At 39.3% G+C, this 25935-nt stretch overlaps 1 protein-coding gene across 5 annotated transcripts in view; it reads left to right on the top strand.

Annotated features, from left to right (window-relative positions):
• LOC126475335 (longitudinals lacking protein-like) overlaps positions 1 to 25935 on the top strand; it is a 439557-nt gene that overhangs the window by 193268 nt on the left and 220354 nt on the right. Inside the window, exon 7 of one of the 5 annotated variants that reach the window (XM_050103132.1) lies at positions 1627 to 1680. The exons of the other annotated variants lie outside the window; for them this stretch is intronic. Coding sequence (XP_049959089.1) covers positions 1627 to 1665 — 39 coding nt within the window. The 3' untranslated portion in view covers positions 1666 to 1680. Of the gene's footprint in view, positions 1 to 1626; positions 1681 to 25935 lie in introns of those variants that run through there. 5 annotated transcript variants of the gene reach the window in all.

Genomic DNA, 25935 nt, shown 5'->3' with positions numbered 1-25935 from the left:
AAGGGCACAAGCATGCATTTCACTTTTGACTTTGACATTCGAGCTTGTTTTTGGTCTGGGTGATCCCTTAGAACACTATTGAGAACTTTGGCATTTTGTCTTTGGATTGTACTGGAAAAAAATAAAAAATAAAAACAACTTTCTTCTTTCATCACCAGCGATAACATGGCTCAAGAATTCTGGATTGATTTCCATTTGCTCTAACAGATTGGCAACCACATTTTTCCATGTTTCTTGCTGTTGTGGTGTGAGATTTTTGGGAACCATTTTTGCACAAATCTTTCTCATACCAAGATCTTCAGTTATTATTAGATGAACCATTTCTTGATTGATGTTCAGTTCTTCTGCAATCATTTTCATGGACAATCTTCGATCAGATCATACGAGTTCATGCACCCTGGCCCAGATGACATCTGACCATGATGTTGATGGTTGTCCACTCGATCTTCATCTTCAACATTTGTTCTGCCTTCACTAAACATTTTATGCCAACGAGAAACTTGAGCTCTTGACGTAACCTCCTCTCCAAAAGCCTTCTAAAGCAGTTGTCATTGCGCTTTCACCCAATTGAATGCAAAAAGAAACGGCATACCGTTGGCAATATTATGTGGTTCCATTTCCGTGATGAAAGATACAAACATTTGTTAACTTATTACAGCGCAACTCACGACTGAGCAGTTGCATTGATGTGCTGCTTGGACTATAAGCAGTTTATAGACCAAGGTCAAAGATAATGTGCCTAGCAAGCCTGCAGGGTTTGCCACATCTTGCAAAGAAAATCAGTCTCATTACTTGTCGCACCTCATTAATAAAAAATCTGGATAATGCAAATAGGATTCGTGCACCAAGGGTTCCATACAAACTTCTCTCATGTTAGTTATTTTTGCATACTACTCAAAAGGTACCCTGAAGGAAGAGACTAAGAATTCAAAGCTACATTGCTGTGATTGTAATCAGCTTGTCTAACAGGTGATGTGGAAAAGCTCAATGAACATAAATAAATATTGGTGGAATAAAGATGATTAGTTCATCACAAAAGGTGGTAGGGTAAATTTTAAAATAATCTATGTTTGAGATGTATCTTACATAAAGACATTGTGTAAGAAATTAGGGTGAATATGGAGTTGCATGTTGTTTGCTCATTTCATGAATGGAACAGGAAAAGCAGTAAGAAAAATTGATATGAAGTACTCTCCACTATCCATTGTTAAGCAATATATTTTGGATGTGTAGAAATAATCAGGAATTTCATCAAGCTACAATACCACAACAGGTTATTCATAGCTGAGTCATGAATCATGAATATTTGTTAGAAAAATTTATTTAGATCATTATTGAAATGTCAGTTGTTTTTAGAATGGATCAGTAGTCACAGCATGAAATTAGGCACTCATTTCAAATGACTTCTCTTTTGAAGAAATTTTACTCTTTATTTCAGTATAATTGTAAACATATTTGTCTCAAGTGAAATGATTACTGAATTACAGCATTTTACATTGTTTTGTCTAATTTGTAGTTTAATTAGTTTGAAAGTTCTACATTTATGTACTATTTGTTACATAACATATTTTCAGCATTCTGTCTTTGAGATAATGTACCGTCCATTTCTTTTTTTTGTTTTCACAGGGTACAGAAGAAATAGTGAAATGTATATTAACCAGTTAAAGCTGTGTCATATTTCACAAAAATCTGTTCCTTTAAATTCAAAAATGTGGAATTATGTGGATGGAAAATTTAAATGTAATGGATGTGGAAAGATGTACCAGTGGAGAAACTCACTTTACAACCATGTGAAACTTGAGTGTGGGAAAGAACCCAGCTTTCACTGTCCTTACTGCCCACACCGTTCAAAATTAAAGGGAAATTTGTTAAAACATATGAAAATCAAGCATGCAGAAATAATTTAATTTATGGACTGATGAAAATTATCTTCAGAAAAAATCAGAAGATTTATCTGAAGTTTCTTTTCTCTCACTTTTCATTACAAGATATTTCATTTTCTATTTTCATTTTATGTGTTATTAAGTGGCCCATACAAGTATCATTTGATGCCTGCACATGATCCATTAAGAAAGGTGTCACTGATTTACTCAGTAATAAGTACTGGAATACAGGATGTACAATATTCATTGAGGTATATTTTTACATGAAGCATAAAAGCTGAAATCATAATTTGAACTTTTTTCAAAGTAACTCTTCTGAATAAAATTCCATTACAGTGACATTCAGAAGCAAAAATCACTTAATGCAGGAACTAAATATTTAAATTGTAGATGTTATACTCATATTGTTTTCCTCTGAGCCAGGAAAGCAACAGAAAAAAAAAACAATGAAAGACTTCAAATACACGAGAATAGGCCCTGCACATAAAGTGTTAGTAGAGACAGATGAGCAGGGAGAAGAAAGGAGAACAGAAACAGTTAAACAAGATTTGTAATCTTTGAAGAATGACACTGGAACTATATCATGAAAAAGTGTTAGTGCCACTATTATTGCTACACAAATCTGCCATAAAGCAAAATAAATTAATGGAGACATTATATTCACCAGGTTAGGAAGTATACTGTAATGCTTGAATCTTAGAAGATCTTACGAGTATCAATAGTGTTTTGAAAAACAGGCATAGCATATATAGAAACATGTTGAGTATCTAAATCATGAAGAAGATAGCTAAAAGGAAGATGCACAGTTATTAAGGATGCAAATGTCTACAGCAAAATAAAATATTTTGCCTTAAGCTGCCCCTTTGTAACCTAGATATCACAAAAAAAGTCTTAGCAGTGTTGTGTAAGATATAATGGAAATTAGAAATGCACAATTTCTAAAAATGAAAACGAAAGAGGTAGCTAGTTTTCTTCTATCAAATTTTGTTTTTTTATTGATTGAAGCATTCACAACATAATTCAACAGTTTAATGACATATCTAAGAATTGGAAATATGGCTCCTGGAGCTGATATCAGTGTGGAAACTATGTAAATTAAATAAAATTAAAATAAAGTGTGTGAACCATTCATAACTGATTGACCTAAACTATCACCCAGAAAAAGTTATTTCTGTGTATGTAGACCTTCAATTTCCTAGGAATTTTTTTGTTCGTGTGGATGATGCTATATTCAGAAAACAGATTCAAGAAGAACATATATTACTAAATAAATAAAATACTACATGTTTTCATGATGACGGAATACTTTGGTCCATTCAGCTGCAGGTAGTCTTTAAATTTGAATGTATACTTGTGAGTCAACTGGAAAAAATTATAGGGCTAATAGAGGAGTGTAATTCATCCATAAAACAACTGAATAAATGTGTGCACTTAATAGTGTATGCAAATGCATATAATACAGAACTTCCACGTGAGTATAGTGCTTTGCTATGCCACCATAAGTTGGGTATTATGAACCAGGAATCATTTATCACTGAAAAGCAATGTTATGTTTGTGGACCTTTTAGGTTTTTATGTTTACTATCTTTCTTAGGTTTCTAGTCAGTTTAACTGTTATATGCACACAACTATTCGCCAGAACATCTTTGTGTTATTACCAGACACCTCATGCTAAACTGCTATAATTGGATGAAATTATTGGATTTTACACTTAGCATTCTAATCCAACAAATTTTGTGATGTGCCCTTACGAGTAACTACACAGACAAGACTAAAAGAGCTATTGCCAAACCAAAGACTGGTCTGAGCAAGGCAGTGCTTTCCAAAGCATAATCCAATTAAGGGTGGTATACCCTTGTCTTCTTCAAATATTTCAACTGATTTATCCAACCAGTTGCAAACGTACTAACAGTATAATGAGTTCTTGGAACATGGTGCTACTTGGTATTTTCCACATATGCAAATCAATGTTAGAAGTGAGAGAAGAAATTAGTGACTCAAAAAACCCAAGAACTGTCTGAGAATCAAACCCTGTACCTTTAGTTTTGTACACTGGCAAATAATCACTTAGCCACCAGTCAACATGTAAACGAGTGCTGCTTTTTAATTTCAAGATAAGTGAGTTTGCCTAGAGTGCGGTAGCAGAAAAATTTGCTTGTGAAATAATGACAGTTTTAATAACTTGGTATGCTGATTATATGAGAACATCACCAACATTAAGAAAGTTTTCTTCAGCAAAAATCAGTATTGACAGTGTGACCTTTCACAGCTACATGAGAAGAATGTGACAGTGTGCTTCTTTTTTTCATACAAATGAGTGCAATTGATGTTTTAAAAAAGAAAAGATAATAATTCATTTGTATACAATTTGTACTTGGATGCTGACATTACTGCTCCACATAGTCTCCACCCATTTTCTGACATTTTTTATAATGTAACACCAGCTTCTCTATCGCTTCATCAAAGAACAGTGTTGTCTGGTGTCTCAGCGAATTGTTGACAGCATCATTAATTTGATTATCTCTTGTTAAGTGCTGAGTAGCCAGCCAGTCTTTCATCTTGGGGAGGAGATGAATGTTGCTTAGTGCCAAGTACAGACTATAAGAGGAATGTCAGAACAACGTAAGGGAATGCAACCAGGTGACATCTTTGGCAACTACCAGTATTCTGACATGTGACCATCCCATCATTTTCAAGGCATAAGTGCAATAAGATGACATTGTGCAAGGAAACTTAAAACCTTGATTGGCAGAGCTATATTGACCAAGAACTGTAACAAGACATATGTAGAAAGACAACACACACACACACACAGAGCCAAAGAGAGAACGTTGCATTAACTCTCCCTCTCTTGTTTGACTAGGGAGAGAGTATGATTCCAAACAGAATTTAAGCAATAACACCGTTTTTATAAGGTCATCAGCTAATTTAATCTCAACTGATCCTTAATAACACTGTCACAATAGCTGGAAGTTCATGTGAGAATCTGTGACTTGTTATACTCCGTAGCATGATCAGTACTGGGGCAAACTTCTGCAGTGGCAGATTTGCTCAGCTGTTGTAAGCATGTGTGCTGCTTATGCTGTATAAACCATTCCTCCATGATAATGATGGTCTGACCACTGTATTACATGCCACAACTGCATGGAATATGGTAGACACTGATCATACATGCACCGATGTCCTCCTATACAGTCCCATCTTTTTCTTGAGTCATTAATCTTCTAACTGTTGTGATGCAGCCAGCCACAAGTTTCTCTTTTGTGCCAACCTATTCTTTGATGTCTTAACACACATCCTATCAACCTGTCCCTTCTTCTTGTCAATGTTATCCACATGTTCCTCTCCTCACTCATGGATGGAGAACCACCTCATTTTTGATCTTATTGGTGCACCTAATTTTCAATGTCCCTCTGTAGCACCATATGTCAAACACTTCAATCCTCTTCTTTCCCAATTTTCTCACAGTTCATGACTCACTACATACAGTCCTGTGTTCCAAACATACCTTCACAGAAATTTATTCCTGAAATTAAGGCCTATATTTGCTAACATTAGGCTTCTTTTGGCCAGGAACACTCTCTTTGCCTGTGCTAGTCTGCCTCTTTCATTCTCCTTCCTTCAGCTGTCGCACGTTATTTTGCCTTCAAGGTAGCATATTCTGCAACATTGTCTAATGTGTGGACACCATTTGCTTTTATCTTTGTTTGGTTTAGTTCCCAATCCATCGTGTGTACTCATTAATCTGTTTATTTCGCTCATCAGGTTCTGTAATTCTTCTTCACTTTCAATAATAACAGCAATGTCATCAGCAAATATTATTATTGGTATCATTTCACTCTGAATTTTAATGCCATTCTTGTCACTTTTTTTATTTCCATTACTGTTTCTTTAATGTGTAGATTGAACAGTAGGGACAAAAGACTGCATTTTACATCTACATCCATACTACGCAAGCCACCTGATGGCATGTGGTGGAGGGTGCCTTGAGTACCTATATCGGTTCCCCCTTCTATTCCAGTCTCATATTGTTCATGGAAAGAAAGATTGTCAGTATGCCTCTGTGTGGGCTCTAATCTCTCTGATTTTATCCTCATGGTCTCTTCACGAGATATAAGTAGGAGTGAGCAATATACTGCTTGACTCCTCGGTGAAGGTATGTTCTCGAAACTTCAACAAAAGCCCGTACCAGGCTACTGAGCATCTCTCTTGCTGAGTCTTCCACTGGAGTTTATCTATCATCTCTGTAATGCTTTCGCAGCTATAAATGATCCTGTAACGAAGTGCACTGCTCTCCATTGGATCTTCCCTGTCTCTTCTATCAACCCTATCTGGTACAGATCCCAGATAGGGGATTTGCAAACCACCATAAAGTTCATGGCAGAGAGTACATCCCGTTGTACCAATTATTTTGAGGTGGAGTATGGCATGTCAGAATTTTGAACGGGATAAGGAAGCTAGAGAATCTGAAAAAGAGAATGAAAAGGCTCAATCTAGATATAGTGGGGGAGAGTAATATCAACACCAGCAGAAAATGGTGTAAGAGGAGTAGAATCCATTAAGAAGGTATGGCAAAGAATGAGTTCCTGTTAACAGTTCAGTGATACACCAGTTCCCACCAGAATCAACTGTAAACCCACCTCAACAACAACTTTTCTGTGGATGAGATGGAAGAAGAAATGGGAATCAGTATAAAAGACATAGTGAGTCCATATTAGAGTGAGTGTTTAACAGATCTCTGGAAAGGATGGCAGAAGACACAGATGACATTCCATCAAAATTTCTGAAACCATTGGGGAGGGGGTGCCAACTAAATGATTATTCAAGTTGGTGTGTAGAATTTATAAACCTGGAGACAAGCCACCGCAATTTGGAAGACTATCATCCACAATCCTGAAGATAGCAAAGACAGATGAGTGTGAGAACTATCGCACAATGAGCTTAACAGCTTATGCATCCAAGTTGCTGCCAAGAATAATACATACAGTGATAGATAAGAATATTGAGGATCTGTTGGATGATGATTAGTTTGGCTTCTGAAAAGGATATACACCAGAGAGTCAATTCTAGCATTGAGATTGATAATGGAAGCAAGACTTCAGAAAAATCAATATGTTTTCTTAGGGTTTGTTGCACTAGAAAGTGTTTGACAATGTAAAATGGTGTAGAATGTTCAAAATTCTGAGAAAAATAGGAGTAAGCTGAAGAGAATAACAGGTACTATGGAGTATGTACAAGAACCAAGAGTGAACAAAAAGCATGAAAGAACAAGAATGAAGTCCTTGAACTGAAATGAGTGTAAAAAAGCAATCATCATGACACTTTTTCAAATAAAGGCCCCTAGGTTCTGTGGAAACAAATTATTTGTCTCTAATGCAGTGGTTTCCATTGCCTTCTGCATCCTTATGCTGTTGATCACTGCTGATTATTCATTCTTTTAGGAGCAGTTTCCTACTCCAATGCCAAGATGTTGCACTGAAACTCTCCCCAATCCTTTGTCCTCTTTGACGAGGCCATTGACAGAACTAGAGTGACTCCTTGTTCTGGAAGCTTTCAACAACCACCACTGACAATCTTTATTCAAAACTTAAGCAGAGCCTCAGATCAAATCTGGATTGTTATTATTATTATCTTTCCTTTCTCAGACCTTGGGTCTGGTTCGGAATGAAAGTGACGCGGACCTTGATCAAGCGTCACTTCCTTTTAACTGTACGGTATATGTTACATTGCGTTTAGGAACTTTCGGGTAATTGAACATGTATCAATAATTACGGATTTCTGAAGTTGTATATATAAGTTTGGATGTAGCTGTATTGCATTGATGTACTGGTGGATATTGTGTGGTATGACTCCTGTAGTTGAAAGTATAATTGGTATAATGTCAACTTTATCCTGATGCCACATGTCCTTGACTTCCTCAGCCAGTTGGATGTATTTTTCAATTTTTTCTCCTGTTTTCTTCTGTATATTTGCTGTATTGGGTATGGATATTTCAATTAGTTGTGTTAATTTCTTCTTTTTATTGGTGAGTATGATGTCAGGTTTGTTATGTGGTGTTGTTTTATCTGTTATAATGGTTCTGTTCCAGTATAATTTGTATTCATCATTCTCCAGTACATTTTGTGGTGTATACTTGTATGTAGGAATGTGTTGTTTTAAAAGTTTATGTTGTAAGGCAAGCTGTTGATGTATTATTTTTGCGACGTTGCCATGTCTTCTGGGGTATTCTGTATTTGCTAGTATTGTACATCCGCTTGTGATGTGATCTACTGTTTCTATTTGTTGTTTGCGAAGTCTGGATTTATCTGTTGTGGTATTGGGATCTCTAATAATATGCTTGCTGTAATATCTGGTGTTTATTGTTTGATCCTGTATTATTATTATTATTATTATTATTATTGTTGTTATTATTATTATTTTCGGTTATTCCCTTTTAAGAGAGCAATTGTAGTCATTATTTCTTCTTCTTTCTTCGTTCTTCCCAAATTCTCTTTATACGTTCACTGTGTTCTCTCTTGTGTTCTTCCAACCATCTTTTTCCCATTCTGTTCTCTGTGTGTTCTTGTTTAAATGTGTGTTTCTTCATGATGTTTCTAAACTGTTCTCTATTGTTTATGTTGTCTTGTGTGATCTCCATTTCTTTACTGTCTTGTTCTGTTTCAGTGATCCACTTTGTCTTGTTTTTGCTCTTGTTTACTATCTCAAAGATTTGCCTTGAGAGTCTGCTTTTATTCATCCTGCTATGTCCATAAAATTTCATCCTTCTCTTTCTAATGGTGTCTGTTATTGTTTCTATGTCTTTGTAAATCTCTCTAGCTGGCCTCTTCATCCAAATTCCTTCCCAAAACACTCGTCCATATATTTTCCTCAGAATTGTTCTTTCCTGCTTTTCAATCTCTCTGATCTTCATATGATCATGAATCACTGTAGTTTCTGCAGCATAAAGTGCTTCTGGTAGGACTACTGTGTTGTAATGCCTTAGTTTCGCATCTTATTATAGTGGCTCCAAGTGAGCTTATATGCTTTTTGTAATCTGGAGATTCTATCTGTATTGGCTATTGGTTTCAGTCCTGATGGATTATCTCTCCCAGGTAACTGAAGTGGGCAACTTGTGCCACTTTCCCATTTTGGGTAGTAATGGGGAAATTATCTACAGGTTTGTTTTCCATATACTGTGTTTTCTCGTAGGAGATTTGTATTTGGGTCATTTTTATTATTAGTCAGAGAGGCTACAGCTAGACTTTAAAAGTGCCCTAATTTAGATGGTGATAAAAAAACACACTTTAGAGCATGTTTCTGCAAAATACAACCAGTCCTGTTGGTAATGCTACCTGCATAAGGCAAAAAAGGTGTGGATCTTATCGTTTTCATCACTTACCAAATTCACAGTTGGTCAATAGCACAATGCACAACTGATCTGTCTTTCACTGTAACAATTCTGGCAAAAAGTAACTTTGAGGTGGGCGAAATCAGCTGAAAAACTTTCAAGATTTAAATATCCCTTTGTGCTGAGCCAGATGGTGACAACTATCATGCAAAGATACAAATTGGTGAGAGTTGGCTCCCTATAAATATCACCTCCCTAGTGCAGAAAATATTCAGGTGGCTGGAATTCAGATATTCTAAAAAGCATTGCAAAGTTTCACTGTCATGCGGAAAAACAACAAAAATATCACCTACATATCTAAAGAAGCATGTGAGTTTCAATGGACCTTGAAAACAGAGATTGAGGCTTTTGCTTAAATTCTTCTTGGAATCCTGCTCTCTCCATGGCCAAATGCCAGAGGAACAAGTTACACTACTTTCTCACCCAGTGGTAATTAGAGTTTACTATTGATATCATCTGATGTTGGTCATCTTTGGATGTCAAGTGATGCTAGTTGTTTGTCTTTCCGCATGTGCCATTTTTTGATTCTTCACCAGCATACCCGTGCATACTGAAGATTTATATTTCCTTTCAAAGCAGTGTGTCATTGCATTTGTGCCTTTAAAATGATAGGATAATCACCTGCTGAAATATCAGTGCTATCAAAGACATCATCTGCCTGCATTTCCATAAATTGTTTGAACATTTTATACATTGGGAGGAACTTAAGTTTCATATAGGGAGAATACTGAAAAATGTCCCAGGCAGAAAGTCTGAGATTTTGCTTCAGTTCATTTTCACTATGTGGACACACATTATTGTGAATGAGAATGATTCCTTTTGTATTGGTCCTGTACTGTTTGTTTTGGAATAACCTTCAGAGTATTATAAGTGTTTACAATAAATACTGTTGATGTCACAGTATTCTCGTGTATTAACTCTCATGAAATGTGCTGTCAAAATTCCTTTGCAATCCCAAAAGACTGTAATCATGAGCTTGCAGTTTCACAATGTCTTTTGGAGTTTCTCTGGTTTATTTAGAGAATGAATGTGCGTCGACCTGTTTGGACTATTAATTTGTTTTAGAAATCACATACTGTACCCAAGTGTCGTCATAATTCTGTTCAGAAACTTCTCCTCCTCTTCATATAGTGATGAAGGGAATGTCAAGGCCAAAGTTAGTTAGTTAGTTAGTTGGCTGCATGTTCCATTGATCAATCACATGGTACAGTAGCTGTTATGATGTGGAACGTGTCAAGTGCAAAGAATTCGTCTATGGTATAGAAGGAGTTGTCAAGGAGATATGATTTCAATTTATTTTTGAAGCTATTACTGCTGTCTGTCAGACATTTTATTTCATCTGGTAATTTGTCAAAAATTTTTATAGCAGCATATTTTACCCCTTTCTGTGGCAAAGATGGGTTGAGTAAAGGATAGTATAAGTCTTTCTTTTTTCTGGTATTATAATCATGAATGTCATTGTTGTTTTGAAACTGGTCCATGTTGTTGAGAACAAATTTCATTATTGAGTAAATGTACTGTGAGGCTGTTGTAAGGATTTCCTATCTTTTAAAAAGATGCCTACAAGATGTGCGACTATGAATCCCACACATTATTGCGATGACTTTCTTTTGAGCAGTGGATACTTTTTCTCTAAATGTTGAGTTACCCCAAAATATTATTCTGTATGACATCAGAGGGTAAAAGTATGCAAAGTATGTTAGATTACTAATTTCTATATCCTCAAAATTGGCAATTATTCTTGTTGCAAAAGTTGCTGAACCTAGTTGCTTTATAAGATCCAAAATACGAATTTTCCAATTAAGATTCTCATCTATATGTACACCCAAAAACTTAGTATGCTCTACCTTCTGTTGATGTGTTATATTTATTGAAGGAACTGTACTTTTTGCAGCAGAAAATTGGATGTACTATGTTTTTTCAAAGTTTAAAGCAAGCCCATTTGCAGAAAACCAATTAATGACTTTTCCAAAGACCCTATTTGTATCATTTTCAATTGAAGTTTCTTTTACTGGATTAATAATGATGCTTGTATCATCAGCAAACAGTATCAGTTCAGCTTTTTGTTTCAGATAAGAAGGGAGGTCGTTCACATATATCAAGATTGGAAGGGAACCCATGATTGAATCCTGTGGAGCACCCAATGTAATTTCACCCCAGTTAGATGAAGTGGCAAACTTATTTAAATCACTTGACCCACATAAAGAAACTTTTTGTTTCCAGTTCTGTAGGTATGACTTAAACCACTCATATGCTATTCCATTTATAGCATAGAATTGTAATTCCTGTATCATAATGTCACGGTTCACACAAATGCTTTGGACAAGTCACATAAAATTTCTATTGGTGACATTTTACTATTTAAAGACTCTATTATGTGGACAGTCAAACTGTATATTGCTGTCTTAGTGGAACAGCATTTTTGAAATCCAAACTGTGATTTACTAAGTATCCCATTACTGTCGAGATGGCTAACCACTCTTGAGTACATTACTTTCTCAAAGATTTTTGAAAATACTGTAAGCAAGGATACTGGCCAGTAATTGTTGACGTCTGCGGTGTCCCCCTTTTTTGCAGAGAGGCCTGACAATGGCATATTTTAACCAGTCTGGATAAATACCTTGAGTTAGTGATGCATTACATATGTGACTCAGAACATCAGCTGTAATTGCTCCACATTGTTTTAATATCTTATTAGAGATGTCATCTACTTCAACAGAACATTTATTTTCCAAAGACTTAATACGAGGGCTATCCACAAAGTACATTATGTTTTGGAATTAAAAATAAATAAAGTACTGGAAATTTTTTTATTATATACAGATGAAAGCCACACTTAAATACTACTTTTCTACAAAGTTGCCATTTAAATTAAGGCACTTATCATAGTGATGGACGAGCTTGGAAATTCCTTCGTCATAAAATTTGGCCACCTGCACCTTCAACCACGTGGTTACCTCTTCTTGAAGCTGTGCATCGTCATCAAAACGCTGCATAGCCAACCACTTCTTCATTGTTGGGAATAAGTGGAAGTCACTCGGTGCCAGGTCGGGACTGTACGGCGGATGAGGAAACAACTCCCATTTAAAAGATTCAAGAACTTCACGAGTGGCATTTGCCGTGTGGGCCCGGGCGTTGTCGTGAATCAGCAAGATCTTTGAGCCCAAATTTCCCCTGCGCTTGTTTTGTATTGCTCTTCTGAGGTTTTGCAGAGTTTGGCAATACCTTTGAGAGTTTATTGTAGTGCCTCTTTCCAGGAAATCCACAAAAATCACACCTTTTCTGTCCCAAAAGACAGTCGCCATCACCTTCCTTGCCGACATTGTCTGCCTGCATTTCTTGGGTTTTTGGGGGGAATTTGTGTGCCCCCACTGCATTGACTGCAATTTTGTCTTGCAGTTCACATGCTTAACCCATGTTTCATCACCAGTAATGATGCGATCGAGTAATGAGTCGCCATCTTTCTTGTAAGCATCCAAAAACGTTAATGCTGCAGCCATTTGCTGATTTTTGTGAATCTCTGTCAAGATTTTTGGTATCCATCTTGCACAAAAGTTGTGGTAACCAAGCTTTTCGGTAATGATTTCGTGCAACAAACTTCGTGAAATTTGTGGAAAACTCATAGAGAGTTCCGTTATTGTGAAATTACGGTTTTCACGGACTGCGGCATCGACTTTTTCGACAAGTTCGGCAGTCACTATGCTGGGTCTTCCACTTCGCTCTTTGTCGTGAACATTAGTTCGGCCATTTTTAAATTTTATGACCCATTGACGCACTCCACCTTCAGTGATTATGTTGTCCCCATACACTTCACAAAGCTGCCGATAGGTTTCTATCGGTGTACAGTTTTTTGCAGTCAGAAACCTTATTACAGCACGCACTTCACACTTCGCGGCATTTTCAATTAACGCTGACATTTCAAACTGTCACAGTAACTCAACGGAGTACAGCACGAACCTCTCACTAGCAAGCAGGATGCCGACTGAGCGGCGGAATGCCATGACACCAAGATGGCCGCGTTAGCCCCACCCCTAATGGTCAGAAACGAAAACGTAATGTACTTTGTGGATAGCCCTCGTAATTTTACTTATTTCACAATAGGTTGTTAGGTGAAAATCTGACTAAAATTTTTCAAAACTGACTCTTCTATGTACTGCCTGGCTTTTTCTTTTGAACTATTCTCACCAATTTTTTCTCCTACACTTAAGATATGGTTGTTAAATACATTAGCTACTTGTGTACTGTTGGTTAGGATGGGCTCATTCTCTTTAATAGTAATACTACTTACCACAGTGGTTTCTTTTCTTGTCTCCTTTCAAACAACATTCCATACTGATTTGATTTTATTGCCAGAGTTGTTAATTTCTTCTCCAACATACGTATTTCTTGATTTCCTTACAACTTTTCTCAGTGTGTTACAATAATTTTTATAGCGTAAAACTACTTCTGGATCTTTACTAGTTAAACCTGTCTCATACAGTTTTCTTTTTCTTTCTGAAGACACTTTAATACCTGTAGTAATCCAAACCAGTTCTTTCACCTATGTGAACATTGGGTAAATAGTTAGATTCATGTTCCATGGATCATTTGCACAACAAACAGTGCACAAAACATATGTTAATCTAACCTCTCTATGACAATGTTAAAGAGGGTTGTTCTTCAAATCTGAAGCCCATCTTCAGAAGTTGTGAAGTGACATTTCATATTCAGAAATTCATCAACATGTTGCAGAAGTTCATCAGTCACATGTGAATGTTTTCCTTAACCACTTTCATCATGCATATCTATGTGACCAGTCTTGAATTTTCTGCACCACTCCCTCACATTCTCTTGTATATGACCAACTGATGACAAATTTCAGCAGCATTGACTCTTTCTGCTTGCAGGAAGTACATGGCTGGCCACACGAGTGGATTTCTGCAGCGGGCCAGAAATGATACTCAGTTCTTCCGGTATTTTTATCAGATCTTGCCTGCCAATCACAGGCCTGTTTTTTTCCCCTAATGATCAGATCCAGTCCCTCAGATCAGCCTGGAGGCCAGGTCTTTTTGTGTGTGACACAAATCAGTGGATTTTCATGAATACCTGTGGACCCAGGACTGCAGTGCATCTTCAACAGGTGAGAAGCCACAGGCAGCAGAGTTCAGTAACTGCAAACATGTCTCACCAAAAGTGCGACTTTCTAGGCGTTATTAAAAAAACACGTGTGGATTTTGAAACTCATTCACATTATCAGCAGGAAGTTAGTTTGGGCGATAGCAGGAAGAAAACTGTGACAGTCACTGGTGACTTGTACACTGTGCGCTCATTTATTTTTTGAAAGAAAAATCACACAAAGTGGGGAAAAAAACACCAAAAAGCAACATTCCAGATGTACAGATCTGATTTAGGATATTGGGCATTTCCTTTGACAATCATGAGGTTCCATATGCAAGGATGAGGATGTTCTTGATCCTTTGAAAAGTACAGTAATTCATAATACCTGTAAAATAATGGATGAGACACAGTTGTGGGTAAGACAATAATGAACATAGTGCTAGCTACTTTTAATTGACGCTTAACATAATGTTTGTTTACAAAATTCTACCTTCTGTCCTATTTTCCACTTCTTTCAAGAGCCCTGTACCTTTCTGAGCACTCTGATGTCGTTGTTGAAGGTATTTTAAATCTGTAGGTGCAACTACAAGAAAATGCTTTTTTTTGTCACCCTATGTGTTTCTTTTCTTCTTTTTAATAAAACAACATATTGTGTTGTGTTTTGCACCAAGAAATACTATATTTTGGAAAACAGTGTGGGATAAGGCAGAAAATAACAGTGCCTAACTAGGGGATTTTTGTAAAGAACTGTTTTCAGCTCCAGGAAGCATGCCAAATTGCAAATGTTTCATTAATGCTGTTTTATTTCAATAAAGCTAAACATGTTTGGTGACAGAAATAAACTTTTTTTGTAATTGGAACTATGGATTTAAAATACCTTCAAAAATTATAGAGAAACTACAGACAATATATCCACACAAATGAAGAATCTCTTTTCTGAACTTGATTTCAAATTTTGTACCTTAGATTTCATTAACTTTGACCCATAGTTGGTATATCATCTAGGAATGTTTCAACCATTCGTGTTTGTGTAATGTTCATGTCTGATTTCCACAAACACGAGGTATTTCATCGTAGAATTGTACCAGTACAAGTTTCTCACTGGGGTCTTTGGCCCATACCTTTACTATACTAGTAGCAACTAAAATTTGCTGTTCCCTGAAAACCACAGGAAAATTCACAGACTTTCTAAACATGGGCTGCCGCAGAAATCTTCATGTGTGTGCCCGGCTGGGGGGGATTGCTAGTTCCGAGCTCTGCAGGCCATACCTCCACTAATGCACAGGCGTTGAATTTAGGTGTTCCAGAATTCATCGGAAATATCCCTGGCCCATTGGTAAAATCTGCTTGTGAGTGGCCAGTTAATGACAGAACATAACTGGAACATAATTGGCAACTGGCGGAAGAAGCAATAACACCATTCTTTTCAGTCGCTTGCTGCTTACAGGGTGACCAACAGAAGACAGAACTGACTGGTGTAATGTGACATTCAAAATCTCCTTTTACAGCTATGCAAGTGGCATGAAGCTACAACAGGATGTATATGCCCCGGGACAAGCAGAAAAAAAATCAGGAATTTTTTCATCTGGAAAAAACTTGAGAATTTTGTAGAATTCTGGGAATTTTTCATTGTTTGTTTTCAGTTCAATTTTTGTAACTTTGACTGGTGAGAACTGATACTCTAACAGAAAATTATAGTTTATCCCACTATTGTAGACAAATACTGCAGCAATAAAACATAAACGAGTGAATAATACCAAATCAATACTTTAGTTGCAAAGGCAATGCACCATTTACAACAAAACACAGTGCACACACAAGCATCTGCTGACAGCAAAAGTGTCAGAGATTATGCAATGCTTTGTAACACCAAACTACTTTTGATGTGTCTTACTCATGAGCCTTGTTTGGATGAGCGTGACGTCACAGCTGTTTATATTTCTATCAGGCCATGGGAAAATATTGCGAGTGGTGGTTTCAGAAGCTTTACTTTCACAGTAAATTTCCTTTTACGCAAAGTGATTTATGTTACGTTCGAGAATGTGCAATGAATTTGTTAAGTCACAGACTGTTAGACTCTCATTCAAAGCATAACAATGAGGGCTAGCTGCAGAAAAATATTGACCCCAGAACACTAACGATTTATGCCATTATTTAAAATTTTACTGGGACATTTGTGTTTGATATATCTTCTTAAAAAGGTAACACACACTAAAGAAAGACCCAAGTTTCAAGGTTAGTTTTTCATGTTTTAGTTCTCTCAGATTACAAATTATGTAATAACAATGGCAAAAACTATAATATCGTGAAATTTAAAATTTTCCCAGCGAATGAAACATTTGAATAGATTTCAGGAATGCAGCCAGTCATTATAAACTTCACTCCACTGCATTTCAACTCGACACCTGCTAGTTAACTTCAGGTGAGCCACTGATGTCCATTTGAAATATCGTGGAGTGAAGTTTATGACGACCAGCTGCAATCCCGAAACCTATTTGAACAAGTATAATATTATAGTTCAGGAAAAAGTGTAAAGTGAGTTCATGAGCAATTGACATGAGCCTTGCTTTACCATGCAAAATGTTGAAGAGATTGATGGAACTTGCATCCAGCCAGGTAACCTATGAAATGTCTTGTGTATAGCTGTGAAATTTATAATCGTGCTCGTCAGAAATAATCATCTGCTGCAATTTAAGCTGGTGCTCTTAAGATCCTGCATAATCGCACCCTCTGACAAAAATGCAAATTAGTTTTGACGATGAATATTGTATATGAAAGCTTAACTTTGCTTCCGGTTGTGCTGCGTGTATATTAATTTAAACCATTAACATTTCTGTTTGTGTGTTCGCACTATGAAATGATGCCACAATTGGCTGGAGTAGAGGTGGCAACAGTGCCTCTGCAGCTTGAGACTGGTCCATTGCCGTTGGAATGGGGGATGGTTTGGGAGGAGGGAGTAGTTCTGCCTGTGATCCCATCACCCAACTATGTGCAACTAGGAATGTAGCTTCGGAAGTTGTACCATGAGGGGTGAGAGAGGGGTGGGAGACGTGGCTGAAAGTGATCGTGGTGGCCACGGGATGGAGGAGGAGGCCAGGACAGGAGCACCAACTGTGGTCATAGCCAGTGCTGGTTGTGATGGCAGAGCAGGGGAATGCCGCAGCCTCGACATCAAACAGCTGATGGGGCCTGAATCTATGATGACCTCTTTGGTCCACAATGGACACTAGACAGATGTGCAAGCCCAGACAGCAGCACCCTGAGTGTACGTGGGCCTGTACACAGGAGGGGCACAGTGCATTGGACACAGGAAGTCTATCAGGTTCTGATGTCTGTGTCTGTGGAGAAGATCAACTGGACAAGAGTGAATAGATATATCATGGGGAAGCTGTGCAATGCATCCTCAGTTGACAACACTTGTAACATGTGAGTCTTGAATGGTAGGATGATCTGTTCAGCCTCCACAATGGAGATGAGATGGAAAGGGGCAGTGGTTGGATGGTTAATGTCATTTTGAAGAAAGAAGATCTGAAACTGAGTTTGGGGCCTCTTCTGACACCAGGCTGTGGGGTCCCCCTCAGTGGTGAAAATCCTCTCATGGGCACTGATGGTAGCGAGGATGTAGTGTACGACATGTGCACCACATATGGAAATTGGGAAAAGGCATCCACAAACAACAACCATATAGCTTCCTGAAATGGCCCAGCAAAACCATTGTGAACATTCTCCCATGGGTGGTCACAGTGGGGCCATGGCAAAAAACATTCCGCTGGGGATGCCTGATTGAGGAAGAAGGCGTGGCAGGAGTGGCAACAATGCTGGGACAGCTGCCGGACCAGTGCCTTCGTGCATGTCTTCCTCTAATAGGATGCATGAAGGAGTCCTCCACAGCCAAAGTCTAGACACCCTGAGAGACAGTGAGCTGGTATGCAACTTAAAAAAAAAAAAAAACACAGGTTGGCCTGGGGGAAACATGCTCCAGCTACTCCTTCTGGACTGCCTACAAAACATTGTGTGAGATAGGTCACAGGAAGCTGCCAAGGTGACCATGTGTGCCACCAGTGGAAATTCATCCATGGTTGTTTATTTTGTTGATCCAACAAACAATTTCATGGCGGTCAAATTCTGCATTGGAACCAAGAGAGAGGCAGGACAGGTTACCTGTGTGATATGTTAGGTAGCAGGGCAAGTATGGTTGTATTAATGATAGATGCTTAAAAGCAATGCCCGGCACTGCTGATGCTGCAGTTTTATCTAGGAGCTTTGACTGGTGCCCAGTCAAGGAAATTAAGGATTTGTCATCAGTCAAGAGGTGAAATTTGTAGTGATACAGATACGCATAAAACTTTTTGACAAAATAAGTAATTGCTGAAGCTTCTTTGCCAATTTTGGAGTAGTTGAGAGATGCAGAGTTTAATGTTTTATAGGTGAAGGCAGTTGGGTACTCTGAACCATCTGATAGTTTGTGAGACAAAACCTCTGCAATGCCTTACTTGGACACATCTGTCACTAGCATCAGCCCTGGGATCAGACATGGAGCTGCCTTAAGACCATACTTAAGGCATCAAAAAGCCTATTGGCAGGAGGCTGACCACACAAGTTTAACACCTTTCATGCACTACTGATTTAAAGGGTGTGCATCTGCACAACTTATGGAATGAACTTGGCATAGTATGTGATTTTAGCCAGGAACATTGGCAACTATTTATGGTTACTAGGAACTTTCCAACTGACAGTGTAAACCATTCTCCTTGAGCCATTTGAAGGGGGATTCAAAAATTCTTTATAATGTTATGCATGAATTGGGCCCATAACAATAATATTGTTCAGATAATTAACACAGTGCAGAATAGCTTGAATCATCTGTTCTAATTACAGGGCATTATAAATTAAACAATGGAAAATTAAGGACAGAATAATGACAACATTATGAAAAGGATAGATTGCTACTCACCAAATAGTGGAGATGTTGAGTCGCAACCGGGCACAACAAAAATACTGCTAAACAAGTAAGCTTTCCGCCAAAAGGACTTCTTCTGAATTAGACAACATAAACACACACATTCATGCTAACACAACTCACATATACATGATCACTGTTTCTGGCTGCTGAGGTGAGACTGTGAGCAACAGTGCATGAAGTGATCTGGGAGGTGGAGGTAAGGAAGAGACTGCAGCACAGAGGGGGTTGGACAGCAGAGTACGTGTGGGTGACAGTAAGGTGGTACTTTCTGTAAGTGTGCAGCTATGGGGTGGGGAGAGGGTATCGCAGCTAGATGTAGTGGGGAGGTTAGATGGAGGGCGGGGACTGCGGGAGGGAAAGTGGGAGTGGAGAAGGAGAGAAGTAGACTGTGGGTGTGCTAGTGGAATAGAAGGCTGTGTGGTGCTGGAGTGGGAACAGGGAAGAGGATGGGTTGGTGAAGGACAGTGATTATCACAGGTTGAGGCCTGGATTGTTACAGGAATGTAGGACATATTGCAGGGAGAGTTCCTGCCTGTGTAATTCAGAAAATCTGGTGTTGGTACAAAGGATCCAGATGGCACAAGCTGTGAATCAGTCATTGAAATGAAAAATGTTTTGTTGGGCAATATGCTCAGCGACTGGATGATCCAGCTGTTTCTTGGCCATAATGTGCTGTAGCCATTAATGCAGACATACAGCTTGTTGACTATCATGCCCACGTAGAACACAACACATGGCTGCAGCTTGGCTTGTAGATCACATGACTGGTTTCACAAACAGTCCTACCTTCAGTGGGATAGATGATGCTTGTGACTGACTGGAGCAGGTGGTGGTGGATGGATATATGGGACAGGCTTTGAATTTATGTCTATTACAGGGGCTGAGTAGGGATGGATGAAGATACTGTATATGTTTGATGGGCGGCAGAATACCACTGCGAAAGAGGTGGGAAGGATAGTGGGTAGGACATTCCTCATTTCTGGGCACAATGAGAGGTAGTTGAAACCCTGGCGGAGTATGTGGTTCAGTTGCTCCAGTCCTTGGTGGTATTGGGTTACAAGAGGAATGATCCTCTGTGGCCAGATGGTGGAATTTTGGAAGGTGGTGGTTGACCGGAGAGATAAGGTTTGAGAGATCTGTTTCTGTACACGATTGGGGAAGGAGGGGGAGGAGTTTTGATCATTGAAGAGGAACTACATGTCACTACAGTTGTGATGGCCACAGGTGGCTAGACTGTACGTAAGGGACTTATTGGTATGGAATGGATGGCAGGTTTTGAAGTGGAGGAATTGCTGGTGGTTGGTAGGTCTGGCATGGACAGAGGTACTGATGTAGCCCTCTTTGAGGTGAGCTGGAAGTCAACATTGAGAAAGATGGCTTGTTGGGTTGATGCAGTTCATGCAAAGTGAAAAGGGGAGAAAGTGTTGAGGTTCTAGAAGAATGTGGATAGCGTGCCATCACCATTGATTCAGATCATCCTCACCACCAGCTGAGAGCACGAAGATGTTATCAATGAACCTGAACCAGATGAGGGGTTTGGGCTTCTGGGTGGTTAGGAGGGATCCCTTTAGATGGTCTGTGAATAGGATGGCATAGGATGAGGGCAAGCGGGTGCCCATTACTGTACCCCAGATTTGTTTGTAGGTGTTGCCTTCAGAGGAGAAGTAATTGTGGGGGAGGATACACACTGAAGCACCAGACAAACTGGTATTGGTATGTGTATTCAAATACAGAGATATGTCAACAGCCAGAATATGGCACTGGGGTCGGCAATGCCTATATAAGACAACAAGTGTCTGCTGCAGTTGTTAGATCGATTACTGCTGCTACAATGACAGGTTATCAAGATTTAAGTGAGTTTCACATGGTGTTATAGTTGGCGCATGAACGATGGGACACAGCATCTCTGAGGTAGCAATGAAGTGGGGATTTTCCTGTATGACCATTTCAAGAGTCTACCGTGAATATGAGGAATCGAGTAAAATGTCAAGTTTCCAACATCACTGTGGCCAAAAAAAGATCCTGCAAGAACAGGACAAATGAATACTGAAGAGAATCATTCGACATGACAGAATTGCAACCCTTTCACAAATTGCAGCAGATTTCAATACTGGGCCATCACCAAGAGTCAGCATGTGAACCATGCAACAAAACATCATTAATATGGGCTTTTGGAGCTGAAGACCCACTCGTATACCCTTGATGACTACAATACACACAGCTTCATGGCTTTCCTGGAGCTGTCAACAATAACATTGGACCTTTGATGACTGGAAAGATGTTGTCTGGTTGGACGAGTCTTGTTTCAAATTGTATCAAGCGGAAGGATGTGTACGGGTATGGAGACAACCTCATGAATCCATGGACCCTGCATATCAGCAGGGGGCTGTTCAAGATGGAGGAGGCTCTGTAATAGTGTGGGGCATGTGCAGTTGGATTGATATGCCACCCCTGATATGTCTAAATGTGACTGTGACAAGTTACACATACTTCAGCAACCTGTCTGATCACGTGCACCCATTCATGTCCATTGTGCATTCTGACAGACTTGGGCAATTCCAGCAGAACAATCCGACACCCCGTATGTCCAGAATTGCTACAGAGTGATTCCAGGAACACTCTTCTGAGTTTAAACACTTCTGCTGGCCACCAAACTCCCCAGACATGAACATTATTGAGCATAGCTGGGATGCCTTGCGATGCGCTGTTCAGAAGAGCTCTCCACCCCCTTGTCCTCTTAGAGATTTGTGGACAGCGCTGTAGGATTCATGGTGTCAATTTCCTCCAGCATTATTTCAGACATTAGTAGAGTCCATGCCACGTTGTGCTGCAGCACTTCTGCATGCTCATAGGGACTCTACATGATATTAGACAGGTGTACCAGTTTCTTTGGCTCTTGAGTGTAGTTGATCATAGTTACCAAGAAAGAGGTTGTAGGTGTGGTATCTGCCAGGTTTTTGACTACTTCACATCCTGGCCTGAAATGAGGAACTGCTCACAGTCTGGTCTCATCAGCCAGCGACAGTCATCATGTATGTGTGAGTTGCATTTGCATTTATGTGTGTGTATGTTGTCTAATTCAGAAGAAAGCCTTTTGGCCAAACACTTATTCACTTAGCAGTCTTTTTGTTGTGCCTATCTGTGAATCAACATCTCCACACATGGTGAGTAGTAGTCTATCATTTTCATAATATTGTGTTCATACATTAGTTTTACAACACTAACCTTTAACTGTAAAAAGCATAAACAACTTACAGAAATGTTTCCTACAGCACTGAATGCAGTTATCTTCCAAGTTTTATTCCTAAAGAACACTGTTAGCTCCCAATGTTCCCACTAGGTGGAAAGCACAAATGAGTTATTCCGACAGTCTTTATTGAGTGGTATAATGGTGCAGAGACTGAAGATTATTTCTTAATATAATTGTGTTCAGTAACAAAGCATCAAAGGGAATCAGCATAATGTTCAGATATGGGCTGAGCAGAAACCAGATTTAACAAGATTTATCGTCCTTTCTTTCTTGCTGGGTCAACTGTAACTGGCATATCATAGATGGATATGCCTGAACAATATCCAGTGCCTCAGTTACAACAGTGTATGGACACGGAATTTGTTTTTTCAGTAACCAGATTATCATGATGAAGTTGTCACATATCTCTGTAGGGACGTGCTGATTTGAGCGGGGCATGTTGGAACATCATCCTGGGCACTGTGATCACCTGATTAACCTTATGGATTTGTGTGGATGGGTTACATTAAAGACAGAGTGTTCCTCCACTTCCAGGAAATATCAATGAGCTGAAACAACAGATGATACAAGCAGTTGTCACCATACTCCAAGATGGGCAGAAAACTGATTAAATACGGGACATTTGTCATGTTACAAAAGGTAGCCACAGTGGACATTTGTAAGTAAAACTTGAAGATATACTGCATTCAGTGTTGTATCAAACATTTCTGTAAGTTATTTACCATTTCCACAATTAAAGGTTACATTTGTGCAACTGATTTGTAAACACCCTGTACTTTTGAAAATGGCAGATACACCTGAAACCCCAAATGATAAGTGATTATACCAGATTAACCTGAATGGTGCATTTAAAACCAGCAACTGACCTGAAGACTCATCAAGTGGCAGTTGGAGGTAAGCATCCTGTAAATCAATTTTTGAAAAATATTTCCCCTCAGCTAGCTTAGACAACAGCTTCTCTGGATGGGGCAGTGAATGTATATCAATGTTAGAATAATAGTTAACAGTAGACTTAAAATCACCACAGATACATAATGGTCCCATTTAGTTTCTTAATGGCCAGTACAGGAATTGCCCATTGACTGGTGGAAACTGGGGAAATGATATATTGATCCTGAAGCCATGTGAATTCCACCTGAACAGCCTCATGAACCACAAGTGGGTGGGCTCTGCAAAGTTTGGAGAAATACGAGTGTGAGCCATAAAGAAATTTGCACACCCGAGTGTTTGTTCCAGTATTTCCCTACATGTCATGTGCAGTGCATCAAGACCAGAAAAAGGCACAATGGTAGACAATAAATTAACTTGGTCCTCCACTGTGAACACAAAAATTGTAAAGGTGTCTAAGCCAAAAATGTTGGTAGTAGTCAGGGAGCATCATATTAAAAGATTAGTACTCATTCAATGTTTTTGTAATTAGCTACCAGAAAAAATTCACTGAGAAGAGGAATGACTCTATGGCAGTAAGACAGATCTCAGCACTGGGCCTGTTGCAACATAGCAAACCAAGCTGTCAGTACGCAACCACATTGATTAAGGACACAGCAGCACCCATGTACAGTGGAATCATGTGCCCTGGATGAGTAGTGTCATGTCCAAGGTAAGCTTTCGTGATGGCAGGGAAACTGCCAGTGCTAAACCCGTGATGAGGTGGATGGCCTTGTTGTCCTCCTGCTGCAGTGGAGTATGCATCCATTGGGCTACTTGTTGATACACAACATCCAATTGACCACCCTTGCCTCAAGCGCAGCATACCACAGCATAATGTGGGCATCAGCATCTGGTATGCCCACTGCCACACGCACGCATGTGAAACTGTACTTGTATGTGAGAACCTGCAAGTCACCTGCCCAGGTGGCATACAATTGACTTCTGCACTGTTTATGACACTGATTAATCTGAAGCTTAGCAGCAAGAAGTGCCTCTGCTGAATGTAGTATTTGGTTAACAGAGCACAGAGATCACCAACAGACAACTCACTAGGGTCCAAGAGGCTGCAATTTCCACACTTTGTATAAATGACTGCTAGAAAAAAATTAAATTATGTTTCCACTCTCTGGAAATATAATACACAGGACAAAACAAGTCAAAATGTCAGAGGCAGACATCTCAGCTCTCTGAAGCCTTGTCAAAGGAAGTGAACATCAGTGACGGGGCAGCTGTGTCCTCCACTTGATGTGCTTGTTGTTGCTGAGATGCAGACTGCTGTTCCTGCTGAGATCCAAGCTGTTGCTATTGTAGCTGCTGCTGTTGCAGAGCCACAAACTGTTTTTGTTGTAGTGACAGCTGTTGCTGCCACTGTTCCATAAATATGGACTCCATAAAGCAGGAACTTAAGGCAAAGCCAACGGCGCAGAAACAATAAGGTAAGAACTCAACACCTCTAAAGAGTCCACACCTGATGCAAATATGGGATCCTTGAATAAAGCCAAAGTTGTCATGAGTAGAGCATTAAACAAACACCAAGAATGTGTACCAGAATGTAAAGTTCAAAGCAGTATCGAATTGTGAATAACAACTGAGCCACAGTGGCTCACTTACCCTGTAGCTGTCAGTGTGTCAGACCATGTGACTCTTGCAGCCATGCCTGACTAGGTCTAACTGTAGTGCCTCTGCTTTGCTGCTGCTGATGGAGATATCGAGATATTAAATGAGGGAGACAGGAAAGGGGGAGAGAAAGGGAGAAGGATGGAAAGTAGAGGAGAGGGGAGAGAGAGAGAGAGAGAGAGAGAGAGAGAGAGAGAGAGAGAGAGACAGAGAATGCCTGCACCTGTGTTTGGATCAGGAGGGGGGGGGGGGGGGGAGGGAGGGCAGTGGTAGGACAATTCAGTACATAATCTGTATGGGGAAGAAGTAGTATGGACAGAAGAGAGAAGGGGAAGGTAAAAGGTAACAAGAGGAGTCAGAAACAGATTAGCAGAGATTTAGGTCAGGCAGATTGCAAGGGTGCAGGTACACTGAAGAGAGGATTCTCACCTACGTAGTTCAGATAAACTTGTGCTGAAGAGAGTACCCAGTGATGCGTCAGTAGAGGCTCTGGTAAGGTTATCAATATATTTTAACTTCTCATGCTTTCTGCTGCAGATGCAACATCTAGGGGCTGGTGAGTCTGTAAAGAAGATACTCGTTGACACAAAACGGGTGACACTTGTCAATGTGGAGCTATTGTTGGTTTGCTTGATATGTACCAATGCATTTATGGAGCCATCTGGGAGATGAAGATCAGCATCTAGAAAGGTGACTCATTGGGTTGGGAATAGATATTTAAGTTGCGAAGGAAACAGCAAAGGTTTCATTGCTATGAGTCCAGCTCATGAAATTTTCATCAGTGAATCCAAACCAGACAAGGGATTTT

This window comes from Schistocerca serialis, chromosome 4 (assembly GCF_023864345.2).
Source record: "Schistocerca serialis cubense isolate TAMUIC-IGC-003099 chromosome 4, iqSchSeri2.2, whole genome shotgun sequence".
NCBI lineage: Eukaryota > Metazoa > Arthropoda > Insecta > Orthoptera > Acrididae > Schistocerca > Schistocerca serialis.
This window is presented reverse-complemented; position numbering and strand designations above follow the sequence as displayed.